The sequence below is a fragment of the Bidens hawaiensis genome, unplaced genomic scaffold (assembly GCF_021521415.1).
Source record: "Bidens hawaiensis isolate Kalapana, Puna unplaced genomic scaffold, B.hawaiensis_p1.1 tig00020893_1, whole genome shotgun sequence".
NCBI classification, from domain to species: domain Eukaryota; kingdom Viridiplantae; phylum Streptophyta; class Magnoliopsida; order Asterales; family Asteraceae; genus Bidens; species Bidens hawaiensis.
Window position 1 is genome coordinate 135,336 of NW_027493218.1, and position 18,126 is coordinate 153,461.

An 18,126-nucleotide genomic window follows, 5' to 3' on the forward strand; every position below is an offset into this window, starting at 1 on the left:
TGCATGAAACGTGTCGCTTTTGTTTATTATGATATACAATAAAAGTAAATATTAAGTTCTTTTTACTTCAAATCCTCATCACACAACAATTACATTCAACATCAAGTTTAAACATTCTTGTAGAATTCCATGATCTTAAAACTAGCAACCTGGCAAACAATTTCCATAGAAGTGAATCCAGCTTCGTTGGCCAAGAGGTTGAATTCTTTTGCGGTTCGCTCTTTGCCACCAGGGTTAGCAATTAGCATTATTATATCAGTATCGACGGCAACCTTAGAAACTTCATCACTATCGCTAATATCACTTTCAGGGTCTGGAATGATCGCTTCCACCTCCACCACCTTACCGCCCTTTCGTAATGCTGCCCAACAGTTCTTTAGAAGCTTGGCACAATAATTGTCACCCCAGTCATGAAGTATCCACTAAAAGAATGAAAAATCATTGTAGCTATTTAACTAGAAATTATTATTATTTAAACAAACATGTAATGATGTACAAACCTTCATGAAAATAACATCTCCTTTAGGAACATTTTGGAACATATCTCCACCAACATGCTCCACACCTAGTCAAGAACATCCAATAAATTATCATCAATTAGACCGAGCTAAAGAGGACAATTTTAACGAGAGTGTCATAACCGAGTAGGTTGGGGCAACACAAACACCTTCCTACCCTTATTTTGATTTTAATAAAAAAAACATTGAATTTGATTGTTAGCTCACCCAATGCCGTCTGTTTCGTTGAGTAATCGACGCCTATACATGATTTTTACAACTATGTGTATAACAATGATAGTAGTTGTGTGTGTTTATGAAATTGAATATACCTTTGTATGGAGGTGCATCCTTAATGACATGAGGTAGGTCAAAGTTTATCCCCTTAATGTCAGGATACTTAGAAACAATAAGCTCAAGATTAGCACCTAAACCACCACCAACATCTACCAACTGTTTGACACCTTCAAATCCCTTGTACTTCTCAAGAATCATCTTCATCACTATTCTTGTGTTGTCATACATGCACTTGTTAAACACCTCATTGAATCTATTGTCTTTTGCAGGATACTCAAATGCATTCATTCCATGAGCCCTGTCAAATGGGACGCCTCCGTCAGTAACTGAGTCTTTCAGGTGATACCTGCCCCATATATATATATAATATGATGATTAAACTTAGCACCCCATATAAAAAAAATACTGTTTATAACCTCCTATCAATAATCGGTTTATCCAAGACAAAGTTGACACAAGTAAAATTAAAGATATTAGATAGACAAGTAAAATCATATCATGTGTGGTAGTCAAGAATTTATAATAACAATAATAGTTTTGTAATCATGATGTTTAGGTGATTTGCATCAAAAGCAAGACACATTTATCTTTGAAATTCTATACAATATTATTTTCTTATAAGTTTAAAGACAATAGCATGTAATGATGTTACAACATGTGCTAAATAAAATAAAGTAATAAACTAATAATAACTATAATTATATGAAATGTAAGCATATCAAAATGTGAGTATGCCATATAGAATAATAAAATTGTGTCTTGAATACATAGACAAAAATGTAAAACTATGTTACCCTTTTGGTGAGATTACCATAATCTTCTAGGCTTCTAGCTACTAAATTTAGAAGTTGGACAAAAAGCGCCAAGCGAAATTCAAACTCGAGCTTGACTTGTTTATTTAAGAGATATTAAGTACAACTTTTTTTATGCTTTATGACTAAATCTTGAGCTCGGCACATGAGAAATGTTCGACTATTTTATTATTAACTATTATATGAGTTAAGTTATTCTAAAAAAGGGACAAAATTAAAAATGATGAGAAATATTTATGATCATAAAAAAAACTAAAAAAAAGTAAATCATAACTAAAAAAAAAAAAAACAATGATGCTTTACTTATATTATACTCTAAATGATAAATGATGATTTCTATCTATTTGACTTCTAAAAAGGGTTTTTGTTTTGATTCAAACAAATTATACCAAACACGTTTACTTTAGCTATTATACAAATCAAGCTAGTATGAACTCTCTTGAGATTTGAGGAGGCGCATTGGAGTAATTTCAAGTTCTTGTAGTCTTTTATTTTGTTTTGGTTTGTTTATTCGTGTTTGATGGTTTGTTCAATAGCGTCTCGCTAGTTTGCCTTTGGTTTAATAAATTGCCATCTTTCATAAAAAAAAAATTAACAAAGAATTAAGGATTACATACTTCAATATAAATTATCTATAACAAGATACCAATGGGACTCCTAGCTTTATTTATAAAATTAGATAAATATGGTAATAATTTAGTTATTTTAAATGGCATTTAATGCATTAGCCATTTATATAAACAAACGTTTATACTAAAACAACTTGGTTGACATGTTATCTCATGTCATATTGGTTATGATCATGTGTAAAGAAGTTAGAAGCTAGATATAAGACCGTAAATATAGATAACTAACCAGCAATCAACGAGTACTTTATCATAGATAAGGTGAAGCACTGAAGCATGAGACGTCCCGTCTTGCCTTCGGACATAATTATTAGACAATTTTGTCATGCCATACAAGTTCTTAGAATTCCCATGCTCATCCTTGACTACACTTGATGTAAGAACCGAGTGTCTAGCTAGAAACCGAAGAATCCGTTCAATTAATGCTGGTGTTTCATGGGTTTGTCTAGGAAGACTAGAAGCAAGATCAAAACACGAGAACTGGGCACCAGGAGTCTTCGCCATGATCTCAAAGAGATCGAGTTCTATAGCCGTTTTAACGACCATAGGAAGAACCATGCCCCCGGTTATTTGATTCACTTGAAGTAGCCCTTCCTCTTCTTCGGACATTTTGTAATCTTCTTGTGACAAGTTCATGGTTGGATCAAAATCTCAAATGAACAATGTCTATTGTTGAATCTTAGTTTTGATTTTGAAATGATATTTGTGTATATAGACAACCACACACAAACATCAGTGGTTGGATGACTTTTTAGAGGTTGGCCATTTCTCCACTCAACTAATAATTATTTTAATGTTGTATTAATTGTAATAATTACCATTTGTATCAAACACTCTGGTCCCACCAATAAAAACTTCTTCTACGGTGTTACGGTGTCCTGCGGATCCAGTTGGTTTCTGCGCATAGGTCCCTCTTCAAGGTGAGTCTTGCGGGTCCAACTGGGCTCTGCTGGGACCTACCTATTCACTGTGAAAGTTGCTTTCCTAAAAGTAAAGTTTTTATTTATTTTTGTGAGTGGTTTCGTGTTGAATTATGTTGGTTAAAAGTATAGAATCCTATGCACAGATAAAGAAAGGAAAAAAACATGAATCTAATCTCACTTTTTTGGGCAAATACCAAGTTAAAGGGACTCAACATTTTGTTTGATTTAATAAAGGAAAATGACTATTTTTTGAAACATTTATTTGAATTCGAATTCACTTTATTTCCAAGTTAAATCACTCAGAAGTTTAGAATCAGTTAACTCTAACTTACTTCTCATCTAAGTAAACTCGACACGTTACAAAATTTCACGTATAAATAAAGAAACAACAAAAACAAAAAAACGGGTTAGATTTATACCTATCAAGACGTTTTTAAATTGTTATACGCAACTGACAACTGAATTTGTTTTTACACGTTTTAAGAAATCTATAACGAATCAATTAAAATTCAAATATGTAATTATTCTAAGCATGCAAAGTGGAGGGTGATTATCTGATTGATGTGTGTTTATTTTCCAAATACATGTAATTTAGTGACTTTTTAATGTGAAAGTCATGATTAAAATTCAAATGTGTGTTTAATTCTTGTTAAAAAAATCTAAATTTACCTTATAATTTCATGAAAGTAAAATAAAATCTAGAATCTAACGTTACCGTGTATATTTGTTAGGATATGTGATTGATTAGTAAATAATCATGTTTACTTTTGAACAATTTCATTATATTAGTGTATCTATCTGAACAATTGTATATCTAGAATCCAAAAAAAGATATACAATTGTTCAATCTATCTTCATGAAGAGAAGTTTGTTTCAAACCCGATTCGAAATGGGGGGATAGGCAGTTTAAAGGGGTGATAATGACATTTTTGGAAGGTAAAGGAAGAAAATAAAAATAAAATGAGGAGAAGAGTGACAAATACTCCCAAAGACAAACAGACAAGATGTGGGTTCCACTAAAGTCTCCTCATGGCTCTATGTTTAAGACTTATCATACAATTATTTACACAAAATTCAAAAGATAATATATTAAACATAAATTTTTACTCTCTCCGTCCCATTATAAGTGTTATAGTTTGATTTTTCAAGTTTTTCTTGTTTAACTCTGACCAACAATATTTTTGTTTGTGTTATATAATACTTGATGAAAATTATATCAATGAAAAATACATTTAAAATCCAATCCGTTCATATATTTTACATCAAGTATTATATAACACAGACAAAAATATTGTCGGTCAAAGTTAAACAAGAAAGACTTGAAAAATCAAACTATGACACTTATAATGGTACGGAGGGAGTATATTAACTGCCATACTTTTTATAAAAGTAGTTACATATTATAATTTTGTTATTTTCTTTTATCAAACTCATTAAACTCGTGTGAGTTTTCTAAGTTACAGTTTAGGGGTATAGAAGTGTAAATGAGTCGAATCGAAACTCGCTTTTTAAAAGTTTTACTCAAGTCAAATTTAGTAAATGTGTTCCCAACTTCACATTTCATTGAATCATTGTTTGTGTGCGACAAACTGAATTAACGGTTCATTTTGGCTTTCGATTAAAATGATGCTTATAAATAGTTAATTCCAGCATGCATTCTTCACCCCAAATTATTTTCACTGTGATCATGCTCTAGGCGGATCCATTATGTGGATCGTTCAATTCTAGTTTACAAGGACCAGTTAATCCCTCCATCGGTTTCGTGGACACCCCCATCCATTGTGGACACTCATCGTCCACCATCAAACTTGTAGCTTAACAAACCATGTCAACCTTTCATGAATCAATAAATCAATTTGAATATGATCTTCCCTCGGGTTGGTTTTACCCATGTAACTTTAGTAAATGAATAAGTGTATTAGCCAATTTCTAGCAACTTCTTGTCGCCTTAACACTCCACAAACAAAATAACTATACTCTAACTCATCACCGTTTTCGATGATTAGACCATCAGGTGAGTGCAAACACTATGATTAATCTTCGAGGTACTCCTTAAACAAGTAGACATGATTCAAAACATGACATATTACATTGAACTCTATTAAGTTAAATGACTTGAGCAAATTTAAATAAGTTCAGAGTCGACTGAACTTGTTACATCCCTAGATTATATATCCTCACCACAGTTGGTTAACCTTCATATAAACTGATGTGATTTGGAATCATTTAGACTGTACACGTATAACGTGTGCGTGTATGTGTGTATATATATATATATTAAAAAAGTTATATCAACTAATAAATTAAGTGAAAAAATTTGTTATATTTTGTAGTTATGTTCATTTGCACAACCCACCCCATATGTTTAAAAAAAAGAAGCCAAAAAAGGATGATATATTCATACACCCTATGTGTGTTGCCGTAAGGATAAGCTTCGCACCTGTACCGAAGACAAAAATTCAAATACTTCAAATTTTGGTACGGAATTAGTACCGATGATACCCAGTTCTGTACCATTTGTTCATTCCCATGTAGTCATCAACTTTTTTCATGTTGTCATGCACCCACCATTCGAGTCATATACGTTTCACATGACGCGAATAACAAATAAACCAAACATAACGGAAACGTGGCCTGAATCTGGGTGGTTTTGAAACCACATTAGAGTGGTCAAAGGTGCAGTAGGGGCCCACTAAGCAGACAAAAGCCCAGAAAATCTTTCTCGATTATTACCACCACTCTAAAATCCTTAATTCATTAATATTCATTATACGCCCCACTTTCCGGACCAAAACCACAAATATACAAAAAAAAAAAGTTAATCTGGGTGGTCCGGACTATATTGTTTCATATTTTAATGTAAATGAATCACAAGTGTTAGAAACAATTTGTATACAACAAATAGATACTATAATTATGCAAAGAAATTGTCACAAAACACTACATGGTCATGGTCTTCCAACTTTATTCATATGCCAACAGATGTTTTTTGGTAACAGGTTATAAATTGTGTTAGAACAATATCACAACATATTTCAAAATCATTACTAATACCAAATGTGTATATTTTAAAAAGCAAAATCTTTATTGGTAAAAGGCACCTGAATAAATACTTGAAAAATGGTTTAAGTGGGTTGAGGCTGTTTCTTTTCAGCAGCTTTCGGTTCTTGACTTCTGGTGCAATTTGTGATGCACGGCTGGCATGCCACGTCATCTGATACGCGGATTCTGAATGTTCTGTTTTTTTCATCGTTTTCAGGAACATGTAGTTGAGCGTCCATAATTAGGATTTCCCAATCACGTGGTCGGAAAAATGATAGCCAGCTCTCTTCTGTTTACACGTCATTAACATCATACATAAGGTTTTTTTCATCAGATGTTTTATGACTTTTATAACTAACGGGTCAAACGCGAAAAAAATTAAAAAAAAAAGGCTAACAAAGGAAACATGTTAAGCATCGCTAGAATTTTCTAATTAAATTAGTTTATTACTGAAACGATATAAGTTTTGTAATTATTAATTATAATTGACACATTAATTGTTTGGCAAATGTAAAATTTTAGAATAAGGGTTTTAGTTCAACAAACCTAATACAGACATACCAAACTTCACCTGTTGCCAAACCTGTTTGACCCCGCACGCCCAACCCATATGACGAGTCGGGTTTGATTGTCACAACTCACAATACCAGATTTGGATTTCATATAAAAGTTTGAAATAATTATACAAATAGTCCCTGTGGTATGCCATATTGCAACTTTAGTCCCTGAGTTTCAAAAAGTACAACTTTACACCAGTTGTTTGCACAACCCATAGTCCCAGGAGCGGACGGGCGTTAACTTGTTTCATTAAGTGCGTGTGAAATGTCCAACTATTGGTTCTCAAACTATTGATCTAAACCTATAATTTTTGAAACTTGGGGACCAAAGTTGCAATCTGACCAAATCACAAGGACCATCCGTGTAATTTTATGTATGTGTTTTCTAGAGAAACTTAACATATAAATTTGAGACTTACAAAGAACATTAAAAGAATTATACAGGCTTTTCAAGGACAATAACTTACATCCAAAATCTATGAGGTGATCTGGATTACTGAGAAAAAAAAAAGTGTGTGTGCACGCGAGTGTTAGACTAAACATGTAAACACAGAAACACACGCTTTCTGTTGAAAACAATATACATATACGTGCCAAGAGATATTAAGGTTTAAGCAAACAGATAAACTAAACAAATGCATATTGTCATTAGGACTCTTATAACCTAGTTCGGATAAATTAAAAAAATGCATATATTATCATATCTCTTGAAAAACTTTTTCCCATTTTTTCTTTGGTGGGGTTGCAACTATAATAATCGATTTTGGACTTTTAAATATCAGGGAACAATATGATGAAAAGTATATTGGAGTGTAGAATAATCCACACCTGGAAAATAAATAAAAAAACATGATGATTTCTTACCTCCATTACGAACAGCCCGTAGTTGAAAATTTCCATTGCCACGGGGCCCGGAAACGGGAAAAGTGCAAGAAACCGAATGCCTTTTATGAGTCACTGCAAGTGATGCATTGTACCAAGGACCTCTAGATATCGGCTCCCCAATTGCATCTATAATAGCCTGGTTCTTGCTGGCTTTCTCCATGGCTTTACTGAACAAAATTAAAAACAGAAACATTCAATCATATCAATCAATCATACCCAGTAAAATCCCACCGACAGCAAAGCTATAAGTAGGGTCTGGGGAGGGTGGGATGTAGGCACACCGTTTAAGAAAACTTTCAAAAGCTATTCTCGCACAATAGTCAAATTTCTTTTAAAAACAGAAACAAAAGTCAAATTTAAAAAAGCTCGTTTAAATAGTATGTTAAATATGATTACAAAAGCTATTCTCGCACAATAGTAAACTAATCGTCCGTATATATCGATTTACAAGGTTGAATGTTGCATGGGCTAAAAACCTAAAATACGCTTAAGAAAACTTTCACCCTGTTTGATCGGTTTCCACTTTCGCATTATTTTTCTATTAACCCAATTGACCCGATAAAAGATTTGAAAGAAATCTTAATTAATTTTCTTGTTAAGCATGCATCAAGGTAATTAACTCTTCACAAAGAAAGATATAAAGGACTAGCCCTATTGAGCTGTATGATTAGTTTAATGATCTTTAATTTCAAACTATTCTAGACATCTAATGATCTTTAGGTGGGTCGTGACAATGAAACACTCCGATGCATTCTGATCCCAAAAGCCGATGCATATACAAGGTGTTACTCACAAGATAATACGTTAACTTGTTAACTTTTAAAGATAAAAATAGAAGATATTCCCATCATATAGGTCAGATTTACTCAATTAATGGTCTAATTTGTTCAAATACTCAAACACATTGCTCAAATCAAATTTGAAAAACAGGCTCATTGCAATCGATGGTCCAATTTGTTCAAATTCAGGTCAACTGCATATGGCATCGCAGCACACGATCACATTCGACTAGGGTGTAAACGAGTGAGCCACTCACAAACTATTCAAGATCGGCTCGCAAAAAGCTCAAACCGAGACGAGATTAAACGAGCTCGAGCCTAAAACTAAGCTTCTTTAATAAACGAGCCTGAGCCCAAGCTTCACTTATCAAGCTCCAGCTAGTTTGCGAGCCTAAACAAGACTATTATTTATAAAATTGTTCTAAATATATTTAATATCTATTTATTTAATAATTATTATATACAAAATTTATGATAAAAATAACTAAATAATACATTATGTTATATATAAAACTATAATAAAAATGCACATACAAATATATATATAATTACATGTTAATTGATTAATATAACAGAAACGAGCCGAGCTCGAGCTTGAAAAACTACTCACTAGCCGAGCTCAAGCTTTAGAAATAGAGCTTGAAACGAGCCAAGCTCAAGCTCGAGTGGCTCGTTTACATCCCAAAATCAGATCGTGTCATGTGATGCACATATCATAGAATCGCATCACATTATGCGCGTATGTTAAACACAAGAGCTGTACAGCTAAGAATCAAAACCATGTATTTGTAGCAATAAGTTCCAATATATTTAACTGACTTTTAATTAATATCCAAACACACAATTAATAATAATAATAATAATAATAATAATAATAATACCTGCTACAAATTTGATAAATGAAAAGATCATCAAGTGCACTTAACGCAACGCCGCCGGTGAGACAAATCAAGCCGCCGGAAACGATTCTCCGGCCCCATGCTTTTGCGGTGGTTTCCTCCACCGTTACATCGGCTGAATTGCTGCTGCACAATAATAATAACACATCAGATCAGATCAATTAAGTATAAATATATAAATTGCGAGATTCAGTTTATGAGTCGATATTAAACAATTGAAATTGAATGAATTGATACCTGGAAACAGTAGAGTTTCGTCTGAAAAACGATATAAATCTTCTGCCGATCATCGTTTTCTGTTTATGTTGCAAAACCCTAGTTATGGAGGAGAACGGTCAAGTTCAGGGTTTTGGGTATGTAAATTATAATATTTTCTTTTTTTGTTACTACTAATTTCATCACATCGGGATACACTCAAGAACAAACACTAGTCCAAGTCCAAAGGTCCGACTATGTGCTGAGATAAAACCGGTTCAGTTCAAGGATTCAACTCGTGAACGTCATCAACTCGCCCACTCTCTCATCATCAACCTGTTGTCGCCGAAACTAAATGGCGGGGACAAGAATTAAACTTAAGTTACATAAAACACCAAGTCTTTTCATTGTCACTCCATCACCAGCTCATTGACGTATTTATTGTTTTAAGAATCATATTATGAAATTATATTATATTTAAGGTTTAAGAACTATATTTGTACATGAAAAGATCGTGTTAAAAGATTATTTTAAAATACCTAGTTTGATTTAAAGAAAGAAACACAAAAGAGAAGTGAAAGAGAGATGCCGAGAGGAATACATTCGAAAGAGCAAGGAATGTGAGAGGAGGAGCGAGAGTGATTGCCCGTATCTATCTAAAAAGGTTGATGTGGAGATGGTCTAAGAAGTAAGAACCGAAAAAACAATATAATTCACTAATACAATAAAAAACTTGTAAACAGTAAACAAATTTTTATAATATTTTATAGTGAGCTACTTTTGATATATATGACTGATTAAATGGTTTAGATACTAACGAGGTGTTTTTTATATAACTAATAGAAGCCATTACAATTTGAAGAATTTAAAAACATCATTATTTAACTTTGTCTTTGAAGATTTAAAAACATCATTATTTAACTTTCTCTCTCTAACAGCTAAAATCAACACTAAAACATATCGTCTTGGTAAGCAGAGTACTTATGGATCCCGTGTGTTTTCTAGTAACAAGCTCTTATGGTTATAAAAATAAACTAATACATAAAAAAAAAAAAAAAAAAAAAAAAAAAAAAAAAAAAAAACTCTTTTACAAGCAAAAGTTTTTTAATCTCACATATAGCTGAGAAATCTACTTGATTAGCTACAAAAACTTGAGGTCATCTCAATCTTTACACGCCAAAATTGATTAAAACTGGCAATAGTTGTTCATACGCGACAAGATAGAAACAACATTCACAAAGTGCATATATGTGATATGATATCATAAAAGTCTAAGCATTTGTTTCAAAACCAAACTATGGTCAAAAACTAGAATCTGGTTATTTTCACTTTAATGGTTACGCAATCCATTACCCCTGCCATTAGAAGCATCACCATAACGTCCTCTTGTTGCATCATTACTTCCTCTTCCTTTCCCGCCTCCTCTTCCTTCTGTTAACAAATCAACCATTTTTAAAAAAGGTTATTTTAATATTTTAATCTGATGTATTGGCGGCAAATAATTAAAGATGATTTATTTAGATTTAAGAGCACATACTTCCTCCACGAGAACTGCTGCTGCTGCTGCTGCTGTTTGCTCTTCTTTCTTCAACGTACACTTGTTTTCCAGCCAGTTGTATTGGGGATGCCTACAAAATTTAGACGTAGCAAGTCAAGTTCATATAAACAAGCGTAAAATTTAATCACACTATTTTTCTCCAAATATGTTCATTATCAGTAGAAACAGATTTCATTAAACTCATACCTCAATAGCTTTATGAACACCACTGATGTCCTCAAACTCTACAAATGCAAAGCAAACACCAACATCCTGCAAATCACAAGTTTGACTCTAAATAAACTAATAGCGGTTAACATATATTATACTTATAAATAAATAGTTAAAAAATAAGACCTTGCGATTCTTTATGAACACGCCATCCTGCTTAATTCTCCCAAAATTCTTGAACTCTTGATAAATTTCTTGAGTAGTAATAGACGTGGGCAAATTCCTCACGTAAACAGACATCGACTCACCTAAAAGAAAATTTACACTATTAATAAAATCAAGTAGCTCTTGTACCGATGTTAAAAGGATAAACTTTTAAACAAGTGTCTAGGGTCATCCCATACCAACCCATTTTGACCCGCCAAATATTACCACGCCCTAACCCGAAGGCAAACTAACCCGCTACATTACAGTCTATTTTGTTGTTTTTTATTAAATGGATAAAAGTTACATGAATTCACCTTCTTCGTTAACTAAAGCATCCTCTGTAACATGAGGTGTAGTTTCAGGTTCTGGTGGTTGATGCAATCCGGTTGTAGATGGAACCCTCTTAATGACTGGTGCTTGAGTTGGAACTGATGATGTGGATTTCGCGTTTGATTTCAGCTGCAAATAAAAAAATTTATGGCAACAAGAAAAGAATAACAAAAATAATGAAATAACTTACTATAGAAGCGTATGTAAATTTCACAGGCTTTTCCACAGCTTGAGTTGGTTCTTGAACATAAACCGATGTGTTTTGATGCAAAGGCTGTTGATCATACTTCACTGTGTTTTGATAAAAAGACTCTTGAAAATGGTTAACATGGTCAAAAGAAGACTGTTTGACCGTTGACTCTTCCTCATAGTCTTCTCTACCATCATAGTCTTCTTGCTGATGATTTTGACGATCTTGTGAAGTAAAGTAGTCACCTTGACCATTACTTTGTAAGTGTAAAGAATTAAACTTTTCAACCTCAAATGCATCTTCAGCAACTGTTATTTAATAGTCGACCATCACTATTTAATAAACGCAAATATAAACAACTACTTCTAGTAAAAGATGCAATACCTGATAAGTTCTGAGAAGAATTCAGAGGTTTAAAATCATGCTTATGTACAGTGGCTAAAGGTGGTGAAAAATGATTGGTAACCTCATCACTAACAAAGTGAAAAATATCATTTATAACAAAGTAACCCTTCTCTTGAGGAGCAAGAAAAAACGTTTGAACAAATTTCCTCGAACCAAGAAAGCAATTTGATTTGACAGCACCCGACACCACCACAATAATCCCTCCACTCCAAGATTCAGAAGAGTTTATGGTCCCGATTTCAATCCCACTAAAGTGTAATGATTGAAGAAGCGTATGAATATGCTGCAATGGTACAATAAAAGGTTTCCTTCCTTAGACAGTTCAATACTCAAAAGACAAGAAAAGTGGCAGAAAATAAAAGCCAAAAGACAGTTCAATAGTAGTGTGGGTCACCTGCAAACACTTTTATCAGTTTATGTTCATAATTACATGTATTTTTTAAAATACTATTGACTGAATACCAAGATTACAAAAAGTATGCTTTTACAAGAACATGAATTTAAAAATATACCGCTTTTACAAAGTTACATGAATTGCATTTACAATTTTACACAATGTTCATCTTTTGACACGTTATCTTTAAGCTTGAAAGTTTTTTCCTGTTTGAGATAAATCCATAACCAAAAATGAATTTAAAAATATACTGGTTTTACAAAGTAGCATGAATTACATTTACAATGTTACAAAACGTTCATCATTTGGCACGCTATCTTTAAGCTTAAAGTTTTTTCCTGTTTGAGACAAAAATGAATTTTTCAATAGCATATAAGTCATAAATTGCCACCAACTCTATGGTGCATCAAAAATTAAAAAACATAAAAAGAAAGTATAAGCAAATCTAAACACGTGATTCTTATGCAACCAAAGAGAATAAAACCATATATGGAAAGAAAAAAACAGTTGTCCTGTGTTAGAACCCCCATAGGATTGTTGAAAAAATTGGCGCATAGTTATCAAATGTACAGATGATGGCTCATATCTAAGGACATGTCACATGTGACTACTGAGATCCCTTTAATATGTAAAAGAGCATTCATCCTATTAGGCCACCCGCAATACCATCGTGAGTGGACTCACAAGCATGAAAAGAAGCCTTGTGAGTGTTTTTTCAATATTTTATTAATCAAGAAAATGGTCACAAACAGCGAACCATTACATCCCTTAGTAAACATGAGTACCAGCCTTTCCCAGGAGGCATCTACATAGAGACACTTTTTGCTAGGGGTGTGCACAATCATGCTCTGTTATTAACCCCAATCGAATTAACCAATCGGTCTTTGGTTAATCAGTTCGATTTATTTGGTTATTTTTGCTGGTATCAAACATGGCCTAAATTTTTGCTTAGAAATACATGAAATGTATGCGTACATACATAAAAATGAAGATATAAATACATGAAACGGAGATATAATTACATGAAATGAAGGTATAAAACATCTAATCAGTGTGCATTTCCAGACCATTACGAAAGCCCCTTTGTTTAAAAACACTGATCTAAATATCTAATCGCCTAATCGGAGTGAGTTGTAGAACACAGGTTCTACTCATAGTTACAAACATCAAATAAAGCAAATGCATACATTAATAATAAAACTCATTCATCCTAATATCCTATAACAACATGTACAAATGCAGCAAGTAATCCTTAAGTCATAAAGTTCACAACAACTCACGTAAATAGCCGATGCAGTCTGCGTCGACTCGCCGTCTACTAGAATCATCGAACTCGAGTCGGTATAAAACTGGTAAGCAAACTCCGGCTGTTGCTGAAGCATCGAATAATATTGCTCAACAAAGTACGAACCAACCTAACACAATCAATCACACGTATCAATCGTAAACCCTAATTCGTTAATTACACAATGTAATCCAAATTAAACAATGAAAACACACAATTACCTGTGAAGCGGTAACAGAAGACGAGTATAAACTCGCCATTACCGTAACTGGATCAAAAACCCTAATTCGAAAACCCTATGTGACAAATGGTGATGTGTATTTTGGGGGTTTTTGGAAATTGGAAGTAATTGGGTTTAGTAATGAGTGAAATTGATGTCAATTGATGTCAATTGAGAATTGAAATGAGAAATTGAAAGAACTTGAATTGAGGTGAGAGAAGATAAGTGTGGGTTCTGAATTAATTTGGGTTTGGGAATTTGAAAGGGTTTTAGTTGTTTATAATGTCCGTTGGATTGGAATGGGGGTGACGTGGACGGTGGAGATTAATTTGATGATGGTGACGGAGTATACGGTCTGTCAAACGTTTATTTCGACTACTTGTTGAAACTATAAAAGAGGTCGCTTTACTGTTGAGCTACCGAGGTGGGGTTTAAAAGGGTAAAATCCCAATCGACAGTTCGGAATACACTTTTTTTATTCAATAGTTATAACCGGCTGAGCTACCTGGATCTGTTTTCTAAAATATGTTTTTTTTCTTATGCTTCTTAGAGGAGACGTGAAAAGATGGTAGACAAAACGGATGATTGGGTTGATATGTTAATGGATATGACGCATGTGGAGTGTGACTCGGTAAAGAGTTTTATTGTGTGTGTTGATGTCAAGCTTACTTGATTTATAAAAGTTTAATGATAAAAGATATTTTAAATAAGTAATGATTTAACGTTTAGCGTCTACTTACTACGTGTATATGCTATATGAGTATTGCTATATACTTTTACATATTGTGTTGATGTATATTTAATAACATGATAATAAAAAGAGCGTAGTGTGTATTATCTCCATTTTAAACAAATCCAATAAACGAGACCAAAAGGAAAGACTAGTTATAAATGATTGTAATCAAACAGGTCAAGTTTTCTAGTTAGTCAAACATAATGTTTCTAAGCTTTACTAGGATTTTAGCCTTGTAATGCATGTCTTTTCCTTTGCAACAGACGATTTACTGGAGTCCTTGACTTTCGGACGATGTTGAGAGTTAAATGTTGAGTTTGTGCCACGAATCCTTATGGGTGCATTCTCTATGTTAACATAAGCTGACTTAAGTCTCCTTGTAGGTGCTTTGGACCCAGAATCTTGTTTTAAGGTCCTCTTATTCATCTCTTTGATCAAAAGATCATTGTCTGCTAGCGAAACAACATAAAAATCAAATTATACACGGCATGAAAAATGCATCTATGTTAAGAAATACATCATATTATGACATAATTAATCTCTCCCGTGCATAACAAATAATGACGCATGTAACTAGCAATCCATTTGCAAAACCAAGTAATGTAACAACTAAACGTGGTGAAAAAGATGGGATGTTAAGACCGGTTGTTGAAACATACTTTAAAACTCCGGTCTAAATCGACTTTGCACAATCTTTTAAGGATTCGGCATAAAAATTGCACTTTTATTACATGATTATATAACAACCGAATAAAACTATATGATAGCTAATAGGTTTAATGCATTTAAATTTTTTTTTTTTTTTGACAAGTTTGATAATTTGGCATGTTTAAGAAATAGTATAAAAACTTACTATGATTACTCAATTATTTAGCATGTGAGCATTTTATATCTTTGTCACAACGTCTCTCTTTTTAGCTAACGTTTTCATTTATTATGAGTTACATCTAGTAATTGTCATCAGGTTTTGTCTTTTACCTAACACGTACGTCATTTTTACCGTTTTAACTAGAGACAATATTTTCTACTAAATTTGATATTTTTGTTTAGCCAAGGACAATAAGCATACCGGGACTAGATAAAACTGCACGAGGGCGTTGAACAGTACGATCAACGTCCTTAATTTGATGAATCTTGGGTTGTCGTGACCCTGAGTTAAGATTAAAAATAAGACAATCTTGTATAGACAAATGATAATAAACAATAATATGTAACAACGTAAAAAGTTTCAACCTTTTTCTATGGAAGTAATTGTCGATGCCAAATTAGAAGCACAATTCTGTCTCATATTTGTATTGGAGTTGTCACGGGATATAATTCGTGTTCCAATTTCTTTTGTTACTTCAAATTGGATCAGATAACGGAGACCTGACATTAATATATGAATTCTATTATATAAGCTAAATTTGGCTCGCTCGCAAAGCACCCTGATGAATATAAACGTACCTAGCGATTCAAAAGGAAAATATAGATCCCCGCGAGCTTTAACAGGGGCCTTGACCATCATCTTTAGAACGCTTTTTTATTGACGAGTTACCTCTTAATCTCTCTGAACATCGAAGAACTCGAAGATGGAGTTAAGGTTTTGTTGACAAAATATAAAGAAATGGAAGGATGGAATCAATTCATATTGAAAGCAAAGTAGTTATAATTTGAGGTTTGTGTTCATTGCTTGGCTTTGAAGCCAAGATGAATATATTCATTCTCCATGCATTCATGTGACTATATGACAAGTGATTAGTTACATGACTTGGTTTCAAAGACATGATAAACAAATGAATAATGAACAAAGGGTTATTTGGTTCGGTATATAGGGTAATTGTAAATGAATCAAACGTTCGGTGAACAGTTCGAAGGGAACAGAAACAAAAAATTTCGTTTGGTAAGCTTAACGAACAAACACGAACATAGGCCTCGTTCGTTCAATTGTGTTCTTAATATATGTTCGTTTATTCGAAATTTAATATTTTTATTTTTAATTATTTTTTAGTATTATTATTATGTTAAATCTTTATTTTTATAACAAGTTGTCCTGAATTTTTGGGTGATTTTGTGTTGAATTAATATTATTATTTTCAAATCTTATTTTAATCATACTTAAAATGTAAAAACATCTTTGAAGCTTATAACATTTTATTGAAACAAATCACAACTTTATAAAAAGAAAATGTTAAATCTTTTGTATAAGTGCAAATCACTAGAATTTTAATTTTTCTTTTTTAAAATATATTCTAATATGATTATTATTATTTTTAAATCTTGAATACATAGTTAAATAGTTAATAAATTGATTCAAGACTAAAAAAAATTACGTACTTGGTCTACAACATTATCGAACATGAATGAATAATCGATTTAAGTTTTTTGAATGAATAGATGAGTTAATTACACAGATGCTTCCCGAATTTTACATATAGTATGCATGTTTGCCTCTCACTTTTCTTAAGCTACAACTATGATCCAAATTGCGGGTAACATAAAATAGCCTGCTATCTCGTTAAGTCACTATACGCACATCACTCGTGAGGGCATTTTTGTCACAACACGTAACATATGGTTGTGAATCAGCTAAGTTTAAAGTTTAGTTACTATGAAATTGTCTAAACGAAAACGTCGTAGGTAGACCTAAAAGAGGTGCGTAAAAGTAACAATACGTGAAGTGATTTTCGTTAAACGTCATATCTCTTTGAAGACGACCTTACAAGTGACAAAATTAGGGGTGCAAATGAGCTGAGTTGCTCGCGAGCTACTTGAGATCGGCTCGTTAAAAAGCTCGATCGAGCCGAGCTTAATCGAGCCCAAGCCCGACCTCGAGCATAAAAATAAGCTCGTTTAATAAACGAGCCCGAGCCCGAGCTTCATGTATCGAGCTCAAGCCGGCTCGCGAGCCTAAACGAGCCTGCCATTTATATATATTTGTTTAAATATATATTTAATAACTATTAATTAATATATATTGTTATGAAAAAAATATATAAATAATTATAATCATATAAAAAATAATTGATAAATAAAATCCATTCACGAGCAGCGCTCGAGCTTTGAAAATTGAGCTTGAAACGAGCCGAGCTCGAGCTCTGTGTAAGTTAAACGAGTCAAGCTCGAGCCTAGTCAAGCTCGGCTCGTCTCGTTTGCACCCCTA

The 18,126-nt window shown here is 33.0% G+C and overlaps 4 protein-coding genes across 5 annotated transcripts; all 4 read right to left on the minus strand.

Annotated features, from left to right (window-relative positions):
• LOC143562003 (caffeic acid 3-O-methyltransferase-like) lies at nucleotides 1-2,881 on the minus strand. The gene is made up of 4 exons (XM_077049932.1): nucleotides 2,462-2,881; nucleotides 830-1,140; nucleotides 501-565; nucleotides 1-422 (listed from the first exon to the last, which is right to left on the minus strand). Exons 1-4 carry the CDS (start codon nucleotides 2,866-2,868, stop codon nucleotides 108-110), a joined length of 1,098 nt encoding a protein of 365 aa, XP_076906047.1. The 5' UTR covers nucleotides 2,869-2,881; the 3' UTR covers nucleotides 1-107.
• Nucleotides 2,882-6,191: 3,310 nt separating this feature from the next.
• LOC143562004 (uncharacterized) lies at nucleotides 6,192-9,670 on the minus strand. Its single transcript, XM_077049933.1, has 4 exons — nucleotides 9,555-9,670; nucleotides 9,300-9,440; nucleotides 7,619-7,806; nucleotides 6,192-6,486 (listed from the first exon to the last, which is right to left on the minus strand). The coding sequence occupies exons 1-4, from the start codon at nucleotides 9,605-9,607 to the stop codon at nucleotides 6,281-6,283; spliced, it is 588 nt and encodes a 195-aa protein (XP_076906048.1). The 5' UTR covers nucleotides 9,608-9,670; the 3' UTR covers nucleotides 6,192-6,280.
• Nucleotides 9,671-10,587: 917 nt separating this feature from the next.
• Nucleotides 10,588-14,381, minus strand: LOC143562005 (nuclear transport factor 2-like). 2 transcript variants are annotated; one of them, XM_077049935.1, is made up of 9 exons: nucleotides 14,253-14,381; nucleotides 14,027-14,161; nucleotides 12,332-12,635; nucleotides 11,948-12,255; nucleotides 11,742-11,886; nucleotides 11,407-11,528; nucleotides 11,257-11,322; nucleotides 11,050-11,140; nucleotides 10,588-10,931 (listed from the first exon to the last, which is right to left on the minus strand). In XM_077049935.1, the coding sequence occupies exons 1-9, from the start codon at nucleotides 14,289-14,291 to the stop codon at nucleotides 10,843-10,845; spliced, it is 1,299 nt and encodes a 432-aa protein (XP_076906050.1). In that variant the 5' UTR covers nucleotides 14,292-14,381; the 3' UTR covers nucleotides 10,588-10,842. The 2 variants fall into 2 exon arrangements, with proteins under 2 accessions (XP_076906050.1, XP_076906049.1); XM_077049934.1 differs by having other exon boundaries at nucleotides 10,588-10,943.
• Nucleotides 14,382-15,102: 721 nt separating this feature from the next.
• Nucleotides 15,103-16,893, minus strand: LOC143562006 (uncharacterized). The gene is made up of 4 exons (XM_077049936.1): nucleotides 16,431-16,893; nucleotides 16,218-16,352; nucleotides 16,054-16,134; nucleotides 15,103-15,433 (listed from the first exon to the last, which is right to left on the minus strand). The coding sequence occupies exons 1-4, from the start codon at nucleotides 16,489-16,491 to the stop codon at nucleotides 15,204-15,206; spliced, it is 507 nt and encodes a 168-aa protein (XP_076906051.1). The 5' UTR covers nucleotides 16,492-16,893; the 3' UTR covers nucleotides 15,103-15,203.
• Nucleotides 16,894-18,126: the final 1,233 nt, after the last annotated feature.

Coding starts and splice junctions, on each gene's coding strand:
- LOC143562006 (XM_077049936.1), bottom strand. CDS start 16,491: ATGATGGTCAAGGCCCCTGTTAAAGCTCGCGGGGATCTATATTTTCCT. Junction 16,353..16,430: donor TTTTCCTTTTGAATCGCTAG/GTACGTTTATAT, acceptor TATTAATGTCAG/GTCTCCGTTATCTGATCCAA. Junction 16,135..16,217: donor AATTACTTCCATAGAAAAAG/GTTGAAACTTTT, acceptor ATCTTAACTCAG/GGTCACGACAACCCAAGATT.
- LOC143562003 (XM_077049932.1), bottom strand. CDS start 2,868: ATGAACTTGTCACAAGAAGATTACAAAATGTCCGAAGAAGAGGAAGGG. Junction 1,141..2,461: donor AAAGTACTCGTTGATTGCTG/GTTAGTTATCTA, acceptor TATATGGGGCAG/GTATCACCTGAAAGACTCAG. Junction 423..500: donor GAGATGTTATTTTCATGAAG/GTTTGTACATCA, acceptor TCATTCTTTTAG/TGGATACTTCATGACTGGGG.
- LOC143562004 (XM_077049933.1), bottom strand. CDS start 9,607: ATGATCGGCAGAAGATTTATATCGTTTTTCAGACGAAACTCTACTGTT. Junction 9,441..9,554: donor CGAAACTCTACTGTTTCCAG/GTATCAATTCAT, acceptor ATTGTGCAGCAG/CAATTCAGCCGATGTAACGG. Junction 7,807..9,299: donor ATTTATCAAATTTGTAGCAG/GTATTATTATTA, acceptor AATTTTGTTCAG/TAAAGCCATGGAGAAAGCCA.
- LOC143562005 (XM_077049934.1), bottom strand. CDS start 14,291: ATGGCGAGTTTATACTCGTCTTCTGTTACCGCTTCACAG. Junction 11,529..11,741: donor TGCTTTAGTTAACGAAGAAG/GTGAATTCATGT, acceptor ATTTTCTTTTAG/GTGAGTCGATGTCTGTTTAC. Junction 11,323..11,406: donor TGTTCATAAAGAATCGCAAG/GTCTTATTTTTT, acceptor TGTGATTTGCAG/GATGTTGGTGTTTGCTTTGC.